Here is a 25940-nt window from a genome sequence, read left to right as displayed (position 1 = left end):
ACCTATCTTACATTACCTCTTTAGAGTCAAGAGTGTCATGTTCAGGAATTGTCACCATGGGATGACCCAGCTTCACAGAAAAGATGCCCAGCTTGTGATCAGGAGCCAAAGTGAGGAGAAACAGATGTTTAGATTTCATTTCAACAGATAATTAGTTAATGACATCTGATATTTTGCTGCAAGCAGTAGTAGATTTTACCAACTGCAACCACTGGGATTTAACTATCATTTCAAATGTACAGGAAGTATTTTGGCAAGTGATGGGTGCTCAGCATAAGACCATATTTTACTTATTTTTGCCACACGTTAAGTTTAACAGGCCTCAGCAATAATACAGATTAGTTACTTATTGAATGAATGCTCAAAACACTGATAAATTTCATAGAAAAGAAACTAAGTGGAGTTGATGTTTCAGGTGTCATATGCTAGCCCCTGATTCAAATATGATTCAAAACCAAAAACAATACCTCATGTTTAGATTCACAATAAATATACATATGTCACAAAACAGTATATAGTTCCTGCAACAATAAAATATTATACATTGTTGTGAACTTCAATAACATCAAAGCACAGAAACTTCATGAACTGTGTAGCCCCACCAGATTAACACTATTCTAACGCAATGAAACATAGTAACATTTAACAGGAGGGGGTTCCTCCGGTATGTGGGAATGTTTACTTTTATTGCACAGATTTTTCTGAGTGCTACAGAAACCCTTAACCCCACTAAGGCAGCAGGAAGTCCTCAACATGCCAGTAAAGGTTAGACTGTGACACAGAATTTGTACTGAAATCCAAGTCCCCACTGCCCTTCTTATGTTTAAGACAGTCTCACTTCATAGTCCAGGCTAGCTAGCCTAGAACTCACTATGCAACTCAGGCTAGCTTTCCACCTCCCTCAGCCTCCCACGTGCTGGAATTACAGGCATCAGCTACCACTTGCGGCTTCATTTATCCTCTTTTATGTCACCTTCATTGCTCCAACTTTATTAAGGTGTTCAAAACCATTTTCCAGGCACATTCCTTTCTGTTAGAGGAAATGACATCAGGGTGACAAAAATGACTGGACCCCTTCACTTTCAACACAGTCCTGCTTTGAGCAAAGAGTAGGACAGTGACTTCCTCCCAATTCTTCAAGGTGAGTTCAAAGAGGCCAATTCGTGAAACAGTCAGGTGGAAGCCTTTGGCCCTGGCTTCTGAATAGGTTCAGGAGGTCTCCTCCTCCAGCACTTACTTTATCAGGACCCACCCAGTTCCAACAGCTTTAAGGAACTGAGCCTGCTTCTATTCAAAATTGTAACTCCACTAAATTCCAGCCCTTAAACTCTATCCCAGCCACAAATCCTCTGCTGATCATGGCATCAGGAGTTCTCAGTACAACTGCTTGAAGAGAATGGAGTCGGTCCATGCTCTAAATAACAAGCTGGGAAGCAGCTGAAAGCATCAACTACCACGTGGTCTCGTGGTCGGTCACAGGACACTACGTTTTACTGTATTATGTCAGCAACACAGTCCCTGTGTATTGCTCAGACTTCCAACCTGAGTAATCAGACCTGGACACCTCAGAGTCTTACATACACCTAGACAAGGTGATACAACATTTACATGACTTTCCAGTTTTGTAATAGCATGTTTTCATTATTCTAATTTCCTAACACTTAACAAGGAGAATCAACCTGAAATTTTTAAACTTTAAAATTCCCTAAAAGCATTTTGTTGAGATTAAAAAAGCAACTGAGTGAGGATGTGGTGCCTACACTTCTATTCCATCCCTCTTTTCCAACACAGGCACTTAAGTCAAGTTCATTATTACTTCCAATTTCAAAACCTTTGCAGTGATTCCCTAATCAAAAAAAGGGAACAGTAACTAACTAGTCATAAATAATTATTAAGCCCTAGTTACTTCATTTGGCCTGAGAATGAACTTTTAACACAGTAAATTTGTTCTTCCATTTTCTTCAAGGCAGCTGAAGTCTGATGGCATCTTATAAAGTTCATGAGTTTAGTCATATCAATCCATTTTATACTCATGTACTAAGTCACTTATATGTGCTTGTTCATTAAGGATTTTGTTTAGGGTTTAGGGAATCTCTCCACTTTGTAGCCCAGACTTTCTTCCAACTCCGAGCCCCCCTTTTCAGCCTCTCAGGTACTAGGATTAGAAGCATAGGCCCTGACAGCAGACTCCTCATTGAGTTATCACATGTCTAACCCTGCTTCGCAGATAGACTAAAGCACTAAGACAAGAACAATTTATTTAAGAGCCAGAAGTGGGAATGGCAAGCAGTGACTGGAAGCTGAGAGACAGTTTCTAAAGACAGCGCAATTGAAAGAAACATGGGGGGATATGATCATAAGGAGCCCTTGGGGAACTATAAGCAAGAGAGGAGCACACGATAGGAAATTCCAACTTCAACAGAAGCCAGTGTCACTGATATGCAAAATATTGATGGCTGGCTGGAGATATTTAAGAAATCCATTAGAGGGGGGACAGTAGGGAAGAGGGAGAAAGGGGGTGGAGGTAAGGAAAAAAGGAAAGAAGAAATTTCAGATGAAAATACTGTCTAGAAAGAGACAAGAGGATCAAGTTTGGGGCAATGTGTTTCTCTCTCCTGTTTTCTAGGATTCACAGAAGCAGCAAATGGATGTGTTGACTAGGGCAGGTGGTCCAGGAACTATTAGAAAGAACAATGCGCCAGGCGGCGGCGCACGCTTTTAATCCCAGCACTCGGAGCAGAGCCAGGCGGATCTCTGTGAGTTCGAGGCCAGCCTGGACTACCAAGTGAGTTCCAGGAAAGGCGCAAAGCTACACAGAGAAACCCTGTCTCGAAAAATAAAAAAAAAAAAAGAAAGAAAGAAAGGAAGGAAGGAGGGAGGGAGGGAGGGAGGGAGGGAGGAGGGAAGGAGGAGGAGGGAGGAAGGAAGGAAGGAAGGAAGGAAGGAAGGAAGGAAGGAAGGAAGGAAGGAAGAAAGAAAGAGAAAGAAAGAAAGAAAAAAAGAAAGAAAGAAAGAAAGAAAGAAAGAAAGAAAGAAAGAAAGAAAGAAAGAAAGAAAGAAAGAAAGAAAGAAAGAATGCTAAATGGTAAAACCTCTGCAGAATGTGGAGATTTGGCAAAGCATGAAGAGCAGAGATGTCGGGTGATGAGAGTAACAAAGCACAGGAGAAGAGTCCTACAGAGGTCAGAACAGGAGCAATTCAAAAAGAAATGCTAACTTAAGTTTCACATAGTTGCTACACAGAGCAAAGGTTCCTATGGAGGGAGAGAGGGTAACCCAAGCCTACACACGTGGTTGTCATGTTCTGAAAAAACAAATTACTATTTGGCCTCAATTAAAAGCTATAGCTGTTAAGTTACTATTCCCATCTCAGCATTATTCACCATAGGAAAGTGAGTGGAGAGGAAGGTGCAGAGGAGACGGGACAAAGCACACTGAGATGTCAGGTGCAAACTTCAGTCTTGGGTTCTGTGCAGCCGCTGAATTAGACTTCTGTGCACGCATCGCTGCAGTATTTAAATAGCACCTTCATTTGCTTTTCCCTGCACTTTATCACACTGGCCAGCAAACTAGCACAACACCTTACAGAGTGTTGACTGTCTGTTGTGGCTTTCTCACACGTGTTTCTCCAGAGCCCATATGACCTTCCATGAAAAGACAAAAAGATGAAATTTTCTCAAGCCAGATGGAGAAATGAGACTCCAACAACTCCAAGAAGACACTTTGTAAATCGTAGTGTGTCCATGAGAAGTGGATTTCAGTGCCATGATATTCATGAAAAGTTCCTGTCTGAAGGCAGGGTGTTTTTTTTTTTTTTTGACTGCCAGAAACTCTAAAGAGGAGGAAGTGCTGCAGGAAGTTTTAACGTCTTTAACTCTGTCATCAATGGAAGACAGAGTGTTCAGAATTTCCTTCTTATGATTGCTTTCCCAAGTTCATCCACCATCCCTTATAAACCCTCTTCATACCACGTATGTATAGAAACCTGCATGTTCTCTGTCTCTACATTTAGCAACTCAAGGTAGAGTGTGACCCTCATAAAAAAAAAAATACCTCTAGAAAGTAGTTGTGAAAATGGACTGCAGCAATAACCATAGAGTACTATCTGCTTCCTTAGTATATGCCTGTCATGATGAGACCACAAGTCTCTGAACTATGTGACATTCATCTTTAAGTTGTTTGTGCCTGGCAGACAACTCACCCAGCACAGAGAACAAATTGATATGGAAAAATAAATCAAATAAAAAATAAAGCACATTGTGGAGAGAAAAATTTCTTATTTCCAAAGCTAAAGAATTCCAAATTTTACTTAGGATTTGTTCACTGCATCCTCGAATGTCTCACAAGACCTCACACTTAGAATACTGCAGGTAGATTGACAGGTGAGTTACCAGGACTCTAACAATTCCTTTGCTTCAAGGAGACTCCATTTCTCAGTGTTGAACTCCACAGATTCTCCATAAAGCTTCTTATTTCTAGTTTCTCTTGAACTGTTAAAAGATCTAGCCACGAGTTTTATACCTTCTGGGTCTGCAAAGAAGCCTGCACCTGTTAGAAGTTACTAAAGATCTCTCTCTCTCTCTCTCTCTCTCTCTCTCTCTCTCTCTCTCTCTCTCTCTCTCTCCCCCTCCCTCCCTCCCTCCCCCCCCCCTCCCTCCCCCCTCCCTCCCTCCCTCTCTCTCTCTCTCTCTCTCTCTCTCTCTCTCTCTCTCTCCAGATTTTCTTGGCCAATCAAAGAATGTGGGACTTTACTCCCTGATTTCAACATTCATGGTATGGACAACATTCTATAAATTTCTCGTACATGCACAGGAAGAGGCAAGAGGGCCATGAGACTGCATCTCTAACAGTTGCTGTTTCTGCATTTCAATTAACAAGGCCATGAACAACAACCTTCTATGAAAAGCATGCTTCAGACATTGCCATGTCATATCTCCATTTGACTAGACTCAAATGCCCTAATCAATTAACTTACATGGTGCTCTGGGATGGCTTTCTGTAAGCTGTGAATATGTGTTGCTCTGATTGGTTGAGAAATAAAGCTGTTTGGCCAATGGTGAGGCAGAATAAGGTTAGGAAGGACATTCAAACTGAAGAGATGAGAGAAGAAAGGAGAGTGAGGGGAGACAGATGCCAGCCGCCTCCAAAGGAGCAAAAAGATGCCAGTAGACCAGTAACACCACAACCACATGGCAACATAAAGATTAATAGAAATGAGTTGAGTTAGGTTATAGGAGCTAGGTAGCAAGAAGCCTGGCCATAACAGTTTGTAAATAATATAAGCTTCTGTGTGTTTACTTGGGACCAAGTGGCTGCAGGATGCAGGTGGGAGAGATTCATCCTGACAGTGGGCCTGGCAGGACCAGAGAAACTGCTGGCTACAACATAGCTGTTGTATAATAAAATTATTTGCCATGGATCTTTCTGATTTTATACTGATTAATATGCCAGACATGTGGCTAGATGTGAACACAGCAGTGAACATTATCCTGACCTTGAAGATTACAGTCTAGTGGGAGAAATAGATATGAATTATATATAAATAATATAATTATATTAATTATTATATATCACCATACTTGTTATATGCTTATAATATATTATTGTATTGAAAATTATGTAATTATAATTACATAGTTATTCTATAATTGTATAATTAATAATTTCTAATATAATTAATATACTGTTATATTGTTTATATTATTTACATTATACAATTAATTATTAATATAATGATAATAAAAACATAGAATAACATATTAGGAAATAATTCTCTGAGTGCTGTGAAGGTTTATTGCTGATAGACCTGAGCCAGTTTGGAAGGATATGAGGGAAACTTCCCAGTGAGCCAAGTTACCTGCTAGAAGCCAGGAACAGGAAATGTGCACATGGATCCACTCACTAAGAATAAATCATAATTAGGATGATTGGAAACTAGGGAGAAAATTCAGTGGGAATGCATAACATGAGTGATTGAGAAAATGTCTGGAGAATTGCTGTACAGATATTTGCAAGCATCAACTCCACTTCATAGTCAATGAATAAGTGCTTCAATTTGCTAAATGAACGAGCACTGTAAAATTGAAGTTTGTTTCATTTCCCCAAAAGACTACAGGCTGCTAGATGAGAGGCCCTGCCATATCCTAGCAGTTGTGCATCAAAAAAAAAAATATGACTCATGATTCCAGGCCTGGGGGCAACACAACAACATATCAGTGCTCTAGCTTTGCCTTTATGAAAATCAGTACATCATACATCCACAATGGAAGATTAGCTTCCATGTACTTCAGTAAAATGCTACTGCTTCAAACAGAGAACCAGATACATGTCTTGAACACTTCATTTGATGTAGCTGAATTTTAAAAGGGAAGATAGGAAACATGAGTAGCTTAACTGTTTCTTGCATTTAAAAAAATGCATTTGGGGTGGGACCCAAAGGCTTACAAATTTATCTATCCACTGATGCCCTATATAACCTCTTTCTGTGCCTCAGTTTCTTCATTTTTAAAATCTACCCGAGGCTGTGGGTAGCTCAGTCATAGAACATTTGTTCAATATAGGTGAGGCCCTGGGTTTGCTATCCATCACTACCAAAACAATAATAACTAGTGTGATTAATTAGTCAACTAAAATAAAATATTGACCTCAGTGGAACTGTTAGGAATATGGAAAGGAGAGAGAGTTGGTTTAAGAGAAGGTAGTAGGGGTGATAATTTAAAAATATCATGTGCATATATGGAAATGTCATGGTGAAACCTGTTATTTTGTAAAATGAGAAACTAGGCCCTAAGTAGGTATTCTCAAGTCTCTTTTTCATTTGGCCAATTTATTATGTCCATGATTGTTTAGCAAAATACTATTAGTTGATGAATGACACAATCTCTAAATGAAAGTTCTTTTCTTTTGAAGTTCCCAGTTCTCAGCCACAGCTGAGCGAGAAATTCGAGCCATCAGATGAAGAAGAGAATCCCCCTGAGAACATGACCTGAGGTCCTTAATATCTGTTTTTAGTTCTCCCACTGTCTCCTTTATTTGTTCCTTTAGTAACACCATCAAATTTTATAGAATTCTGCTGTGTACTCCCTGGGTGTCATCTGCTCAGTTGATGACATGTTGCTACATATCACTTTATATATGTGTTCATTATTTTATGTGCCCACAGAGTTCTCACTGATGAGTTCTGATAATTAGTTTTTATCATATTCCAATCTCAATTCTTGAAATACAGTAAGAGTAAGTTTTCTGTTCTGGTCGCTGTGGCAGATCTAAAAACACTCAACATATACTTGTTTTATTCTTTGCCTTTCTGTCCCATGCTATGAGGCAAAACTCAGGACATTGACTTTCTCCAAAGACAGCACTCTGTGCTCTAAGGGACAGCTTGTAGCATAATGGAATGCTTCTGCCCATTCTATGTTCAACCTGTTTAAAAATAAATTCCATTTCCTTTTGTTTACTCACATTTTACCTGGAGTTGTTTCCTTCTCAAGCAGAAAACCACTTCCTCGGGGGCTTAACTGCACTGTTCACTTTATCTTAGTGTAGGGTTTTCAGGCAATAATAAAACTGGAGCAAAAAATATATATGCCAACACCATCCTAGGGTTAAAAATGGATTCCAGAAATTGTGATTGGAACTGACAAGGAAGCATATTTTCTGTTCTACTTGTCTGCCCTTTAAGGGTGCAATTAGTTGCTTAGAATTACACATAAAATATTATTTTCAATTGTTTTTTATATCTAGTGTTCTACTATAATCATAAACCAAATATCTATTTTTTCACAAAGGAAATATTGGTAAGTTGTTTTCTCTCTATTCTTTATCTCCTGTATCACACAAATATTTCTATTGTATTTCTGTATGATCCATAAGAGAAAGTAACTGGATCTATATTAAAAGTCTCAATTACAGGAATATTGTCCAGTCCCAGTTGCTCCCCTTACTCTCAATGTAAGTCTTCTTCACTGACAGCAAATTCTCTGAAAACTGTAGGAAATCAATCCCAGAGCTTGGCACTTTGTCAACACCTATAAACTGAGGTGTCACAAGTATTTGTAATAGTCTTACCTAGGAAGAATAATAATTATGAAATGATAGATTCAGGCCATCTCCTATCCCTCTTCATAGATCCATGTCAAGCTTTACCTGGCTGCCTGCTAAGACCTCCTTTCCAGCAGCAGCACTGAGGATGGATGGGACGGTGCTGAGGAGGGACAGTGTATATGAATGGGTAAGAAAGGTGAGCTAAGGATAGTGTAAGTACCAATAACTGAAGGTTTGCCTTAAGTAAGGTACCTTCCAGCCCTGTCTTGGTGTTAGACCCCCACTCCTCTAAACATATACCTCTATGCATTGCTTTAATCTATATTTCAAAAGTATATAAACTCTAGCCAACAGTTCACTATGTTGTCCTTATATACCTTTGAACTGTCAGGACGCCAGGTATTCCTTGGCCCTATAGACCTTTCCTTAAGTGTATTTTGCCACCAGGCACTGTAACTTGGCCTTCAGTCAAATTTGAAAGCATCTAAGATTTCCCATTTGAAAAATGTGTCTTCTTTTACTTCTATGTTTTCTCTCAAGTCACAGACAACCATGTAAGCTTTTATTCGAACTCAAACTTTTATTCTGTAAGATATTTGTAAGCAGTAAATACATTACTTATCTTTTGTAGTAATGTATTTACTGCTTACAAATATCTTACAGAAAAATTTCATGTTACTTTTAGGCTTCAGCAATCTCAAAGGGTAAGATCTATAAAATTAGAATGGAAATGTTATAGGCTGGTAAAGTGTTAGCCTGGCATGGGCGAGGCCATAGGACCCACCACCAGTACCACTGGTAAGACCAACGGTTCATGCCAGTAACCCCACATGCAAGAAGAAAAGGGGAGAGAAAGTCAGAAATCCAAGAACATTCTTAGCTACATAGTCAGTTTGAGGCCATCCTGGGATATATGAGATCTATCAAAATCAAAAACATTTATAATACCACATTTGTCTATGGTATCACATAGAATTTTAACACGTGGTAAAATTTCATTCAAATGTGGACCATAAAATATAAGGTTTATAAGACCACAGAATATATGCCAAAAAGAAGAGGCTCCTTTAAAACTTCTTTGCATTATTCTTAAATAAGAAAGACATGCAGGAGGTTACTAAAAGAAATATAGGAAGCAAGGGCATAAGGGGCATATATACATGTGTTGCAGACAGTTGACTTGCTGAAGTGAAATGCCTCCATCAAGGTCTCACTGAATTGAGCAGCTGCTCACTGAGAAGTGTGTCCTCACCTCCCTGAACTGTTGCCACCAAAAAGGACTGACTGAAGCAGGGGTGCTCCTGTCTCATGTGTGGACAAGTTTCTTTTTATGTCCTAAATCCCTCTGTTTATGAGTTAGGCCAAAGCTGGCCTTTTCCTGAAAGCATATTTGTTAGTCTCCTTGCTCCTCTCCATCCTAGGCTCCTTCACTTAAGAACCTGATCTAAGTTGCCATGAGAATTCTGGCCAGGTGTGTCCTGGGAAATGCAAGCTCCATTTCCCATAGTTTCTCCAACTCAGTGAGGTAAAATTGCTGCCAAATGCCTACATGACTCCACACCTATACAGCACAAATTCAGGCAATGGATTCCAAGGAGGGACAGTGTGTTATCTGATGAGAGCTTTAAAACCTCACCTTCTTCAAGCAGACTTTTCCTCACTAAAAATGCTCTTCTGCCAACCTCCAACCAAGTACTTATCTCCAATTAGCAATTTTTTTAACATTAAAGAAAATTTTATTTAAAAAAAATCTGCCAAAAGAGACTTCAAACCAAAACTAATCAGAAGAGATGGGGAAGGACACTACATACTTATCAAAGGAAAAATCCACCAAAAGGATGTTGCAATTTTAAACATCTATGTACCAAACATGAGGGCACCCAAACTCATAAAAAGAAGCACTACAACAGCTCAAATAACATTGACTATCACACATTCATAGTGTGCTATGACTTCAATACCACACTCTTGCTAATAGACAGGTCATCCAGATAAACTCTAAATAGGGAAATCCTGGGTTAACTGATATCGTAAGGCAAATAGACCTAACAAATATTTACAAAACATTTCACCCAAGCACAAAAGAATATACCTTCTTCTTGGCAGCTTATGGAACTTTCTCCAAAATTGACCACATACTTAAATACAAAGCAAGTCTCAATAGATAGGAGAAAATTGAAATAGCACCCTGAATCCCAAGTGACCATCAAGGATTAAAGCTGGATATCAACATCAACAGAAGCAACAGAAAGCTTACAGACCCATGGAAACTGAATAACTCAGTACTGAATAAAAAAATGGGTCAAGAAAGAAATTAAAGATTTTCTATAATTGAATGAAAATAAATATACAACATACTGAAGCTTATGGGACACAATGAAGGCAGTGCTAAGAGGAAAGTTCATAGCACTGATGCCTACATAAGAAACTGGAGAGATCTCATACTAGTAACTAAACAACATACCTGAAAGCTCTAAAACAAAAAGAAGAAATCACACCCCAAAAGACTAGATGGCAAGAAATAAACAAACTCTAGGCTGAAATCATTAAAATAGAAATGAACAAACAAAACAATACAAATAATCAATGAAACAAAGAGTTGGTTCTTTGAAAAAATTAATATGATTGAAAAACCCTTATTAAATCAAAAATAATTAAAAGGCAGAAAGAGAATCTCCAAATTAACAAAACTAGAAATGAGAAGGGGGTACAACAGACGCCAAGGAAATCCAGAGAATCATGGGGACATACTTTAAAAACCTGTACTCCACCAAGTTGGAAAATGTAAAAGAAATTGAAAAATTTCTCAATACATACCATTTACAAAAGTTAAATCAAGATCAGATAAGAAATTTAAATAGATTTATAACCATAGTGAAAAAGAAGCAATAATGAAAAGTCTCCTAACTAAAAAAAGTTCATGGCCAGATGGTTTTTAGAGCAGAATTCTCCCAATTAACTCCAATGCTCCTTAAATTATTCCATAAAATAGAAATGAATAAACCTTGCCCAGTTCATTTTATGAGGCCACAGTTACCCTGATAAACTACAAAGACCCAACAAAGAAAATTGCAGAAAAATGCACCTCATGAATATTGATTCAATTTTTTTAAATGCTTGCAAATCAAATCCAAGAAAACATCAAAAAGATCATCCACCATGATCAAGTAAGCTTATTGATTTAAGTATTGAACTATCTCTGCATCTCTGGGATAAAGTCTACTTGATCCTAGTGGATGATCTTTTTGATATATTTCTGTTTGCTACCAAAGAAGAAAAGTAAACACCAACCCAGATACCTGCCTGCAAGAGACTGACCTAGGCACTCTGCATATATATTACAGTTGTATAACTTGATCCTCTTATGGGATGCCTAACAGTGGGAACAAGGGCTGTCTCTAACTCTTTTACTAGTTTTGGGGATCCTGCTTCTTATACTGGGTCACCTTGCCCAGCCTTAACACATTGGGGATGTGCTTGGCTTTACTGCAACTTGGTATGACATGTTTTATCGATAGTCATAGAAGACCTGCCCTTTCCTGGATGGAGATGGAAGAGGAAGGGATTGGGGTAAGAGTAGGGAACAGGGGAGAAGGACAGGGAGGGGAGAATGCAGGGGAGGCTGTTGCCAGGATGTAAAATAAATAGATGAATAGTGTGTGTGTGTGTGTGTGTGTGTGTGCGCGCGCGCGCGCGCGCGTGCAACAAGATAAAAAGAGATGTGCTAGTGCATCAATGGCACAAAACGTGTGGGACTAACAAGCCAATAGTTGATAGGATTTAAGGCCCACTACATGTGATGGGGCCCATCCCTGACACTACTCAGATAGCCAACAACCTGAGACTAGATAGGCCAGGGACCTAGGGGAGAACCAAGTACTAAAAGAGCATAGCAATAAAATGACTCCTCATGACATTCTGCTATACTTATAGATCAGTGTCTTGCTCAGCCATCATCAGAGAAGAGTCTTCCTGCAGTAGAAAGGAAAAAATACAGAGGCCCACAACTGGACAATGTACAGAGAATGAAAGACCTTGGAACACTCAGCCCTAAAAGAGATGTCTCCATCAAAACCCTCCCCTCAGGGTTTAGGGAACTCTGTGGAAGAGGACTAAAAAAGAGTGTAAAAGCGAGAGGGGATAGAAGACATCAAGGAAGCAAGACCTTCTAAATATGCAGAACCAATGCACATATTAACTCACAGAGACTGTGGCAGCATGCACAGAGTCTGTACAAGTCATGGACAGATGGGTTCCCAGCACTGAAAGGGAAGTAGACACAAGCACCCATCCCTAAGCTAGAGCTATCTCCAGTTGATACCTGCTCACAAAAGATAAATTGGTTTTCTCCAATAGAGTCACACTATACAAACCACTCTCAAGGCCAAGCCTCATGCCCAGCAGGAATTGGCCAACACAAAACAAATTCAATGGCATTTTTGACAGTTCATTCTCTCATAATTCTTAGGACATTTTTTTTCTTACAAGTCCATTTTATGTATATTTTGATTTCTGTTCTTGCATTATTATGGGATTTCTGTGTGTGTGAACATGTGCGTCACCAAATCTATATGTGTTTCTTGTGCTTTACCTTTGGCTCCTCTTCTGTTGTTGATGTTGTTGTTTGTTATTGTGTCCTACTCTGTTTTGTTTTTGTTTTATTTTATCTTATTATTTTTAGATGCCCATTTTTATTATAATTATTATAAAGTAACTATTATTCTAATAAGAGAGAGAAAGGGTAAGGATTTGGGTGGTGGGCAAGAGGGGAAGATCTGGGAGTAGTTGGGAGAAGGAAAACTGTAATCAGAATACATTGTGTGAAAAAAACTATTTTCAATGAAAAAGAATAAAGAATGAAAGAAAAAAGTCACAGTGAAATAGTTTAGCTAGATACTGCATGTCTAATACCACACAACAAATGAGCTCAGTGACAGATGTTTTTTTTCACAAAAATTAAACCCAAAAGAGAAATATGAATAGAAGAATAGATTGTTCTCTGCTTCCCAGAAGAAATGTAAAAGTCAATGACTTTGTAATTAAACTAAGAACATTTTCAGGATGGCAACAGGCAGTTAGACACACAGACCCTCCCATTTCACATGGCAAACTGTCAGCAAGGCTTCTACTATGTTGAAATACTCTCTCTGCCCCTGGTGAAGAACCTAATGTAAGTGCTTCAATTGCACAAGTGCGTCTGTTAAAATACCTGCTCATTGACATTCATTTTTTAATGTTAAAAGTCCAATTAGTCTGATTTAGCCAGTTGAATAGAACATTCTTAATGAACATATTGAAAGAGTCCATCCATTCTGAAAACAATTTAGCATCTGAAAACACTGCCTCTGCTCTACTTTCCTGAAAAGTTCTGAACATTAAAAACCCATTTTGAGTTTGATAAAATGTCCTATTCCACCCACCACAAAGATTTTTCTCTTCTGAAGCATCCTAATAGTCATCCAATTCCCATTACCTCCAAAAATTGTCAGAAAAGTTTTCAAATTGAGAGCAAGGACATTTATCTCTATGTTGATCAAAAACAAATTACCTTGGTGTATTCACTCAGACAGGTTTCTACTTGTGTATACAGGCTGAGTGGAGCAAGCATGATTAATGAGGTAGTTATAGGCAGTTTTGCCTCCAATTTACAAAATGGCCTTTTTCAGTAAAGTGACTGCAAAAGTATATTATTTTTGTTTTGTGTTTTTATTTTTTTTATATTTATTTATTTATTATTTATTTGTTTGTTTGTTTGTTTATTTATTTATTTATTTATTTATTTATTTATTTATTTTGGTCTTGCTGTATAGGTTGTTCTTGAAGTCCTGAGCTCAAGAATCCTCCCACCTCTCCCTCTCCTGATACATTCTCTTACCCACTAACCTTTAGCATTATGGCTGAAAATAGAATGTTGGGGTCTGGAGTGAGCATGTAGGAAACATGTATGATGATAACCCCAGACTCTGTTCAGAGTTCATGCTGCGACTCTGGGTGTCACTCTATAGCAGTGGTTCTCAACCTTCCTGATGCTGTGACCCCAATTTAATATAATTCCTCAAGTTGTGGTGACCCCAACCCATAAAATTATTTTCATGGCTACTTCATAACTGTAATTTGGATACTGTTATGAATTATATCATAAATATCTATTTTCCAATTGTCATAGGCAACCACTGTGAAAGGGTTGTTTGATCCTCAAGGGGGTTGTGACCAACAGAATGAAAACAGCCACTCTATACTATCAGCCTCCATAGTTCTCTGTTGCTGAAGCAGGCAGGTGGCCTCAGGTTGAGTCCCAGTTCTACGTTAAAAGTTGTATTGTTTTTCAGGATGATCTTTTCTAGTTACATCCATTTGCCAGCCAATTTCATGGTGTCATTGTTTTTAACGGCTGAGTAATACTCTACTGTGTAAAATTACCACATTTGCTTTATCCATTTTTCAGTTGAAGGACATCTAGGCTGTTACCAGTTTCTGGTTATTCAGAATAAAGCTGCTATGAACATAGTTGTGCAAGTGCCCTTGTATAGTGGAGTGTTCTTTGAGTATATGCCCAGGAGTGGTGTAGCTGTGTCTTGAAGTAGATAAATTGCCAGTTTCCTGAGAAACCATCATATTGGTTTCCAAAGTGGTTGTACAAGTTTGTACTCCCACCAGCAGTGAGGAGTGTTCTCCTTACTCCAATCCTCTCCAACATAAGCTGTCACTTGTGCTTTTTATTTTAACCATTCTGACAGAATCAGTGTCATTTTGATTTTCATTTCCCTAATGGCTAAGGATTTTGAACATTTCTTTAAGTGTTTCTCAGCCATTTGAGATTCCTCTTTTGAGAATTCTCTGTTTAGATCTATACTTTATTTTTAATTGTATTATTTGCTTAGCTAATGTCTAGCTTCTTGAGTTCTTTATATATTTTGGATATTAGCCCTCTGTCAGATGTGGAATTGGTTAAAAAAATCTTTTCCCATTCTGTGGGCTGCTGTTTTGTCCTATTGACAGTGTCCTTAACCTTACAGAAGGTTTTCCATTTCAAGAGGTCCCATTTGTTAATTATCAATCTTAGTGCCTGTGCTACTTGTATTCTGTTCAGGAAGTTGTCTCCTGTGCCAATGCATTCAAAACTATTCCACACTTTCTCTTCTATCAGGTTCTGTGTGTCTGGTTTTATGTTTCTTTCTTTTTTTTTTTTTTTTTTTTTTTTTACTCTTTTGGCTCTTTGTTCTTTGGTTGTTATTCTTTGGGGGGCCCACCACCCAGCTACCAAATAAATAAACACACAGAGGCTTATTCTTACTTATGAATGCCTGGCTTTAGCTTTACTTACTTCTAGTCAGCTTTTTTAAAAATTATCCCATCTATCTTTTGCCTCTGGGCTTTTACTTTTCTCTATTTCTGTATACCTTTCTTTACTTCTTACTCCATTTCTTACTGTGTGGCTGGCTTTGTGGTTAGGTGGCTAGATAGATGGCTTCTGAAGTCTTCCTCCTTCTTTTCTCACTCTTCAATCCTTTTCTCCCCATATTTCTCCTCCTATTTATTCACTCTGCCTGCCAGCCCCGCATATCCTTTCTCCTGTCTTGCTATTGGCCATTCAACTCTTTATTATACCAATCAGGTATTTTAGATAGGCAAAGTACAACAGCTTCACAGAGTTAAAAAAAAATGCAACATAAAAGAAGGCAACACATCTTTGCATCATTAAACGAAATGTTCCATAGCATAAACAAATGTGACACATCTTAAATTATTATTCTACAACATATGTTGAGGTCTTTGATCCACTTGGACTTGAGTGTTGTACAGGGTAATAGATACAGATCTATTTGCATTCTTCTACATGCAGACATCCAGTTAGACCAGCATCATTTGATGAAGATGCTTTTTTTCTGTTGTGTAATTTTGGCTTCTTTGTCAAAAATCAGGTATTCATGGGTGTGTGGATTTATGTCAGCGTCTTCAATTTGGTTCCATTGATCAACCTGTTTTTATGTCAATACCATATGGTTTTTATTAATATTGCTCTGTAATACACCTTTTTTTTTTTTTTTTTGGTTTTTTGAGACAGGGTTTCTCTGTGTATTTTTTGCGCCTTTCCTGGATCTCTCTCTGTAGACCATGCTGGCCTCAAACTCACAGAGATCCACCTGCCTCTGCCTCCCGAGTGCTGGGATTAAAGGCGTGCACAACCACCACCTGGCAAAGATTTACTTATTTATTTACTGTGTATACAGTGTTCTGCCTGCATTTATTCTTGCAGGCCAGAAGAGAGCACCAGATCTCATTACGGATGGTTGTGAGTCACCATATAGTTGCTGGAAATTGAACTCAGGACCCCTGGAAGAACAGCCAGTGCTCTTAACCGCTGAGCCATCTCTCCAGCATGTAATACACCTTTAAAGAAGGGATAATGATAACTCCAGAAGTTCTTTTATTGTACAGGATTGTTTTAGCTATCCTGGGATTTTTGTATGGATTCACGCATAAGTGAATATTAGCCGTAAAGAAGAACCATTTTACAACCCACGGATCCAGATAAGTTAAATAACAAGGAAGGCTCAAGCGGATAGGGGGAGTACATGAATCTCACTGTGAAGGGGGAACAGAATGGGCATTTACGGTGGACGGGGGGAGAGGCCTGGAAGGGGGAATGGGGATTGGAACAAGAAAGATAAGATCAGGGGAAGATGGACGGAGACAGTACCAGGAGAGACAATTGGAATCTGAGTGCATCTCTGGAATGAGCTAGAAATTTAAAGCAATGGAAACTTCCAGGAATCTATGAGGGTAACCCTAGCTAAGATGCCTAGCAATAGGGGATACAGAGTCCAAACCAGCCATCTCCTGTAACCAAGTAAGACGTCAGTGAAAGGGACTGGGACACCAACCCAGCTACAACCCTTCAAAACTTACAATGTGTCTTATCTACCAGATGTGCTGTGGTAAATGTGATGCAGAAACTGTGGGAGTAACCACTAAATACTGGCACAGCTGGAGACCCTACTATGAGACGGAGCTCCCCACTCAAGGCCAGGACCTAGAGGCAGGATACCCCAGAGACCTAGGACAGAACCAAACATGGATGGGGGTGGGGGGGAGGACAATGAAATCATTCCTAATGCTATTCTGCTATGCTCATAGATTGGTGCCTAGCCCAATGTCATCAGAGAGGCTTCACCCAACAACTGATGGAAACAGATGCAGAGACCCACAACCAAACATTAGGCAGAGTTTGTGGAATCATTCAGAAGACGGGGAGGAAGGGTTATAGGACCCATTGGTGTCAAAGTCCCCACAAGAAAGCCCACAGAACCAACCTGGACTCATAGGGACTCACAGAGACTGAACCTGCATGAGACTGACCTAGGCCCTCTGCATGTATGTTACAGCTGTGTAACTTGGTCTTCCTGTGAGACTTGGAACAGTGAGGGCAGGGGCTGTCTCTGACCATTGCCTACTTTGGGGACCCTTTCCTCCTACTGGATTGCCACATCCAGCCTTAATAGAAGAGAAGGTGCCTAGTCTCAGTGTAACTACCATGGCTGGATGATATCCAATGGGATATCGACTTGTATCTGAAGAGATACAGTAGAGGAGGAGTGGATGGGACAGGATTGAAGGGGGGTGGGGACTGGGAAGAGGGGAAGGAGGGGAAACTTTGGTTGGGATGTAAAATAAGTAAATAAACAAACAAAAGTGTCTTGTTGGAGCAGATTGGAAGCCTGTGATCTGCAGGTGGTAGCAATGTAGAGACAATGAAACTGTTGGCTGATAAGGTTTGTAGGAGAGTATCTGATGAGCAACTAATCCAGCACCAGATTTCAAAATATCTTATAGAATATTATGCAAATTATCTATGCTTTCTGTTCCTGCTTCCTCGTGTATAGAGAAAAGGAAACCCATTTCACAATTGCTTTGAAATTTAAATAATATACCATCTGTAAAGTAAATATCAAATTGGCTTTTTTTCCCTCTAAATATCAGTTTTTTACCAAATTTCAGGGTCTCCTCAATACACACCAAACCACCCCTAAGACACCTATGATACTGAAATGCCTCTGCCCTCTGGTGGAGAACTTGGTATGTTCTCCAGGTTCTCCTCCCAATTCAAACAGCCCAATCCGCCCACAAAAGCGCAAGCCCATCTAACAATCTGACTTCTTGCTAGCCACTCCCAGGGTTCCTGACCACAAGCTCCCCCCATGCCAGACCCAGCCTGCTGATATGTTCTCAGGTGAGCCATTTCTTTTTTCAGAGCTGCTGTCTTCCCTCCCGCTGCTCTCTCCCACCCAGCAAGGGCCAGGCCATTGCTTTATTCTCATCTCATGTCTCATCCAGGTCACATACTTCCTTAGTCAGCCCTGATTCATCAGAGGGGTTTGGAATGTCATAGATGGCAGAACATCTGCATGGTGATGGCCCTCAATGGTTTTTCTTGTTCGATTCCTTACTCTGTTTTTCCTACATAGAAAGCCAGTCCCTAGTTAAGTCCTTCTCACCTCTCTTTGCTTGTTTCCCCTGGCATGGGCAGCGCTGATCAGATAGGCTTTTGCCTACTGGAGAATCAATACATCTTTGTGACACAAATAAATAATCATGTTTCGTCTACTTCTGGACTCCAGGGCTCCTAGATTCCAGTATAAAATAGATACCCTCTATAGTCTTTGTTTGAGAAGAGAATTAGGTTATGGATAAGACAAAGCTTTCATAATTTTGAACCCAATTACTTCATTTGACCTTCATTTTATCATCTTGAAGCTCAGCTTATCTCAATGTGCTGCTTTACTCTTAACTGCACTTTGTGTCTCCAAATATAAATATTTACATTTTACCTTAAAGAGACAAACGCTTTCACAGCTGCCCAAAGCCTTTGAACTACCAATAGGTAAAATTTAGGATTACTGTGGGGATCTCTTGACCCAGACCAGTTATAACCAGCTTCCCCTTCTGTGCATCAGTAGTTTTTGTTAGAATATCAGGAGAAATCTCCTTTCAAAAGCGCTAAATTTAACTCATGCTTTGTATAATGTGCATGAAATATTAATATTATAATCCACTTGCAAGAATTCTATGTGGGTTGGAAGCTTGTGGTTTCCTACTTCTCCCAGTAATTCTGATGCAGTTGTCTCAGTTTGGGTTCAGGTAGAACTTCAAAACCAAGTCAAATATTCTGAAATTATAGCCCAGAACAGACAAGGCATAGTAAAAAAAAAAAAATGATATAGCCAATAGCACTTATGTAAATTGAACTATATTGTGAACAAGAATTCCTGGAAAGAGGCTGTAGCTACAAAGAGTGATGGACTGATTAAAACTTTGTGACTGTGAAGGGTTGGGCTGTTGCAGGTCTAGAACCCAGTTACTATATATCTTGGGCCATCCTTAGCCTCAAAAGGGCTATTTCTTGCCCACATTCTGATAAACAGATATAAACGGTTGGACAGTATTAACAAAACTCTTTTCTCCACTAACCAAAGTGCTAAGACTGCTGGCCATAGCCTAGGAAGCCCATAGCTGAGATTTCCCCACCTGGCTGTAAGCTGTTTCTCTGATATTTCCACCAATGTGTTTTTAAAAATGGCTTGATTTATGACTTCCTTTGTTCTGTTACTAAAAAGACTTCATGAAACATCTTCCATGGAATTGGGGGTAACGTAAGTTTGTGATTCCAGGCCATGGTCACTCATAGTCTCAGAATAAGTCATCTTTATTTCCTTGTGGTAAAAATGGATTTCTTTGTGTCAAGGAAATGCTAAGAGAACAACCAAGTGTGCAGAGGCAGAACATAAAATTCAAGTACGTAGAGTAGGATTCTGAGGGGGAAAAAAACTGGAGTGAAAAAGTGACAAGAGACACGTGTGAATAAACGGCAGTATTAGAAGGAAATGTGCTGCAAGAAAGGGAAAGTCGTTTAGATGAAGACCTGGCTTCTCCACTAAACTGACTGGCTTTCTTTCATTTTAGCACCAAATTTATATTAATAAAGGTAGATCTGGAACCGTGAATTAAATTCAGTACAAAAAAAAATAGACTGTGTAAGGAAAAATTTCACTTGATCCTGGTAACAATCAAAAGATTTTATCCCCCCCCCCAAGGGGCTGAATTGCTTTTTCAAATATAGACATAAAATAACTTAATGACTCACCCAAAAAAATTCAGCAACAGATGTCATATAAGCGGGGATTGCAGTTGAGTTTTAACTTGTGTTTCACTAAGAAAAATTGCCATTACTAATCAAACCAGAATTCTTCATAATGAAAGGGGACACTGAAGTAATTAACATTTTAATTATTAAAATAGGTATTTACTGATAGAAATCGTTAAGGAAAAGATGAGATAGTTCTTTACAAAAAAACTACTTCTAAATATAAAATCCCTCAAAATAATTGCATGTATTAATTTATGTTTTTTTTAAAGCCCAAAACTGATCAGAACACAAATTATCTACACTGAAACATTTATTTTCCTAGCTATTTGAGAGATCCTAAAGGCTTGCTCTGCCATCAGCAGTGGCGGCTGCCTGGGGTTCTAAAGGGGTGTGAGTGGGTATGGCCAGGGATGTGAGGGCTTCTGAACAGGGAGAGCGTGGGTGGCATGGATTGGCCATGAAGTGAAAGCTGCAGCGTTCAGTTTTTGTTTCTTCCTTTGGATTTCCACTGTTGTTGTTTGTTTGTTTGTTTGTTTGTTTGTTGTTTCCAAATAGGCTATTCCAGAGACAATCACTGAGATATTTAAATTTAAAGAGGTATGAAAGCTAGAGCTAGATGGTGCATTAAGAATGTACATATAATATATTATAGTAGCAATTGGCTCACAAAGAAATCTCTTTATCTGTATGTCTTTGGTGAGATACGAGCAAACTCAGAATAAAATTGAGTATGGTTGTAAAGAATGGTGATGTATTTTTAGAAAATGAAAGTGAAATAAAATGGTTGTATGGTCATTAACAAGCCATGAAAATAAGATGTAGTTTTAAAAACAGAAAGAGAAAATGTTTTTATGGATGCCTGTGGTGGATTTTCTCCTGTGGCTTCAAAGCAGTCGATATCTTATTCTTGCTTGTAAACCACTCAAGTTTTCACGGTAATGTCAACTTACTACTGAGAAAATCCTAACTGCCACCCTGCAGGCAGATCAGGAGCCCCATCCAGACTATAGGAGTTCAGTTCTCACTCAGCAGGGTCTTTCACACATGGGGCCACATCTTTCTGGTGTGTTGCTATCAACAGAGTAGGAAATGAAAGAAACACAGATAAGGTATAGCTTTCTGACCATGCTGCCCTAGCAGTGCAAAATAAAAGGAAGAAAAATAATTGGAATATGAAAAAAGAGTGCAGACAACTGAGTGTTGGATTTGGAATAAGTACTTAAAGTAGGCCAGAAGAATTACAACTTCAGGCTGACTAAAAAAGTCAGATAGACATACCAGAGATTATGGGAGTAGAAAACAGGAAAGATAAGGCAGAAATGGATAAAGAGAACAGTTAGAGTTATACAGAATGATAAAGCTTTTATTGAGTTATTTTCTGCATGTTCTCAACTGAGGGCCAAGAAGAACAGTGAAGAGCCCATGGAATCATATGAATGCGCCTACTAAGTGTCATCTTCTGCATGTCTTGAATTTTCTGACATGGAGGATAGTAGAGGATAGACCACAAAAGGCCTTGATCATGACAGAAGCTGAGATGCTGCCCATGACACCTTCCTGCCCTTAAAGGTAAAAATATTAAAGCCCATTGCAAAAGAGAAACAAAATTGGAGGAAATCACCACAGATAAGATACAGCTTCACATCACATGCCAGGACACATCTATCTCCTGTCCCCTTCCTTGTTTAGCAGGATCAAGACTATGAATAACACATCAAAAATAAAATGCCCATGAGATCTTTTGGTTCTTGAGATTTGGAGGTGATCTTGTAGAGATTCTACCACTGAGCCATATCCTCAAACCCACTCTTAAATTTTGATAGCCAGAGTTTTGATATGGGGAAGCCTAGACTTCAAATGTAGTTCCAAAGCATAAAAAAAAAAAATAAGTGAGCAGAGATACATCCATGTCTACACATGGCATCTTCTCCTTCTTTAACATGAACCCCATGCTGTCGACCTGTGCTTTTCCTTGCCTGCTGCCTGCCCTCTCTAGACGTTAGTGCTGTCTCCAGCCCAATCCTCTGCCCTGGTACAGGATCAACTGATTGTCAAAATTTCCCTCCCCACCTCAGTTGGCACTGTTCCAAGCTATGTGTCCGGCCTTGTTTTTTGTTTGTCTTTTAGAGTTTCTCCACAATGGTAACTTGTTTGCCAATATAACCTTCACAGGATGCCTTCATATCAGTTCCTCACTTCCCTAAACTGTTCGGAAATCACTCCCAAAGTCATTTCTCATATGTGAATTCTCTTCTCTGTGAAATCTAAACAAACAGTCAGTCAATTATCTCTGTTCACATATTCATTAACCAATCAATAACTTGTTTAATATGTGTTCCTGTAATAGGAATTTACATACTACTCATCAACTGACAATAAATTCCTGGCTAATAGCATTCTAATTCACGATAAAGAAGAGTTTAACAGGTATTTTGCCTATAAGGTACATTGTAGCCTCTTTATGTAAGAACCCAACACCAGATTTAGGGCCCATTTTAAGTATTAAAATCATGAATTATAGTACAAAGGGTATAAAATGGACCACACTGGACAGATCACCAGAAGGAACATTCCAGCACGGTATATGAGAGGAAGCAGAGCACTGCCTTGCTCATCAGCTGGGAGCACGTGTGCACCAGTCACTCTTGACACTTCTATGGCCAAATATCTAATAAATCACAATTGATAGGGGTGAAAGGTTTGTTTTGGCTCACCACTGAGGACAGTATGCATCATGCAAGGAAGTCACAATAGAAAGAGTTTAGTCTGTGACGCAAGATCAGGAATCAGAGGAAAGGAATGCTCAAGTTTGACTGGCTGCCCCCCTTTCCCTTTTGGTTCAGTCCTGGACTCCAGCTCATGGGATGGCACCACCCATACTGCCCATAGTAACAGGGGGTCCTCTATCCTCAGGTAATCATCTCTAAATGCACTCAGACATGCCTAGAAGTGATCATAATTTCATTTATAAAGATCAACCATAAGAAGATGCATTAATGACATGAATTTTCCTCATTTGGGCACATCCACAATCAACTGGAAAATCAAATAAGGTGCAGAAAATCAAATAAAGTATTTGCGGTTTATAATGAAATTTAGGGGCTGATGAGCTGACCCAGAGTAAAGGCACTTGCTGTTTTAAAGCCTGGACACCTGAGTTTGATCCTTGGAACTTGTGTAAAGAAGGAAGGGGAGGAACAATTTCACAAAGTTGCCCTCTGACTTCCACTTTCATGCCAGAACCTTCACTCCAACACATGTTGTCATGGATACACCAAAAGCACGCTTTTTAATTTCCAAATACAAATGAAGTTTAGCTAGGCGCAGTCAGAGGTATGGATACTTCTGGCTTCTGGTGGCTGAAGCACAGTTACAGAGGAATGGAGGACATGTGGGGCAACTAAGATGATGCCTCTGAGACAGCCTTAGAGTTTCTCACTTCTGTATACAGATAACAATGTGCTATAGAGGCACAGGAGTAGCTGACTGAAGTCTTGTGGGGGTTGGCCCCACAAGTGAATGCAGAAAGACAAGGCAAGGTACCACTTTTGGTCAGATGTCCTAAAGAAATGCCCCCACACACACAGAAGATGCCAGAATACAGCGAGAGAAGACCAAATGCCCAGCCCACTGCTTCTCTTTCTATCTGTATTCTCATATTAAGGCATCCCAAGAGCTGGCAACAAAGGAATTCTCTTCAGTTTACTAAGATTATTCTAAACATATTGGCAGACTGTAAATTGATTCAGATTTAGTATTTGCTTAAAACAGAACTAATTGTGGTTATCCTAGCGTCTGCAGTTCGCAGTGTGGAAAATGGATCCTTTTTAGATTGTTCATCATTAACACACATTTGCTGCAATGCCTATAACGTGAGAAACATCATGTCAAATGTGTCGCATTGTAGATGAACAAGAAGAGCTCAATAAAGAAACGTGTCAATCTACAATGGCACATGAGGTGCTTGGCACAGACAAGGATTGTAGAGACTGAAAGGGGAAATGATCACTTTAAATGCTGCATGAAGAAACTTCGCTGAAAAGGAGGCATGATTTGTCTGATTCATAATATACAAATGTTCATACCCATAAGTGGAAAACTAGATAATTTTCTAAGGGGTGAATCTCCGTGGAACTGGAAGTGTTAGGGATGCTGATGGCATGCCTAGAGGAAAATAAGTACATCATTTCAAATAACGTAGACTGGCAATGCAGAACAGTGTGAAATAATGCTACTGCACAGCCAAAGAAGACCCCATTCAACCTGGGAAATTACCAGCTACAAGGACAAAGTGAAAGAAAGATGGATTATAATACATGAATCCAACTTTCAGTCTGAGGACTTCCAGGATTATGATATTAATGACAGAAGTAAGGAAATCAATACAAACTAGTTTCCAATAAAATGAATGAGTGTGAAATGCCAATTTGATTTTTCAAGCTATATTTCTATTGCTGTGATTAAATAAATAATAAATAATATAAAACCCATGACCAAGGCAATTTATGGAAGGAAGGGTTTATTTTGATTTATAGTCCCAGAGGGCTAAGAGTCCATCACTATCATAGCTGGAAAGAGTGGCACCAGGCAGGAATGGCAGCAAGCTGAGAACTCATATCTTGAACTGTGTGCAGGAAGCAGAAAGCACACTGGAAATGCTAGGAGTCTTCGAATTCACAAAGCTCACTGCAGTGACATAATTCCTTTGTTATACGTTAATAAACTTTAGTTCTAGTTCTTATAGATTCTAATAAACTAGTTACTGCTATAAACCTCATTTTAAAAGGTGAGGAAACAAGCATGCAAAGGATGAATTACTCACTAAATATCCCTATCTGAAATGGATGGAATTAAGTAATGAATTTAAATAGCCAAAGCAGAAGTAATATGCTCTTACTCACTGGCCTATAGTTCTTTCAGGACAATAGAAGGAACTAAAAGGTATGGCTTTCCTTTTACTAGAGAGAAAAAATAAAGGAAGATGGATAAGGCAGCCCACAACAAGATGAAATCAAAACGTGTGAACCTCATCATATGATGTGATGTGACCTCATTATGAACTTCTGGTAAGAAGTAGGAAATGGGGAAAGGGACTAGAGTCTGAATTAAGATACAAAGAGTTTGGTGGAAATTTAGAAGAATGTGCTGCAACTTGAACAAAAGAATGAAGGCCTGCTGAACCCCACAGTCCCAGTTGGTGAGAAACCCTGCATACTGAACAATCAAGTAAAATTCAGCATGCATTCCCAGAAAGTTCTTCAGAAAAAAAGGGTGGGAAGATTCAGTTGTAGGTAAAGTTGTAAGGTCAAGCTGGGGAGTAGTAACATTAGCACATTAGAAGAAAGTTCACTTACATGGCAAATTGTGGTTTACAACTCCAGATTGCAAGGGGGGTTTTCAAATAAACAAGAAGTGTTGGTAATAGTAAAATATTGACCCATAACTATGGCATATTTCTAAACATACCTATAAAATTTAGTAATTTATATATTTTAACAGGAGAATTGGAATATATGACTTATCCGTTAAATCCTTCCTTTGACAAATACTGTCTTACTACAAGATGATTTTTATTAGTATTTTGGGTATGAATGGCTTTTTGTTCAATATATCAAATGAATCTTAGACTCTGAAAGACAAAATCTATTCATGAAGGTTGTCTAGTTCATACACAGCTTTTACCTTTTCAGTTTCTCTTCTGAAATCAATCCTCATTTGCATTGCCTGTGCTGATACCAATCTCATAGACTAA

At 39.0% G+C, this 25940-nt stretch overlaps 1 protein-coding gene across 50 annotated transcripts in view; it reads right to left on the bottom strand.

Moving 5' to 3' along the window:
- The window catches only part of LOC114690096 (muscular LMNA interacting protein), a 264668-nt gene that overhangs the window by 38986 nt on the left and 199742 nt on the right, over positions 1-25940 (bottom strand). For 25 of the 50 annotated variants that reach the window (XM_037210929.1, XM_037210921.1, XM_028864691.2 and 22 more), the window contains one exon: positions 17-91. The exons of the other annotated variants lie outside the window; for them this stretch is intronic. In XM_037210929.1, coding sequence (XP_037066824.1) covers positions 17-91 — 75 coding nt within the window. The remainder of the gene's footprint in view (positions 1-16; positions 92-25940) is intronic. 50 annotated transcript variants of the gene reach the window in all.

The sequence above is a fragment of the Peromyscus leucopus genome, chromosome 14 (genome assembly GCF_004664715.2).
Source record: "Peromyscus leucopus breed LL Stock chromosome 14, UCI_PerLeu_2.1, whole genome shotgun sequence".
Classification (NCBI taxonomy): Eukaryota; Metazoa; Chordata; class Mammalia; order Rodentia; family Cricetidae; genus Peromyscus; species Peromyscus leucopus.
This window is presented reverse-complemented; position numbering and strand designations above follow the sequence as displayed.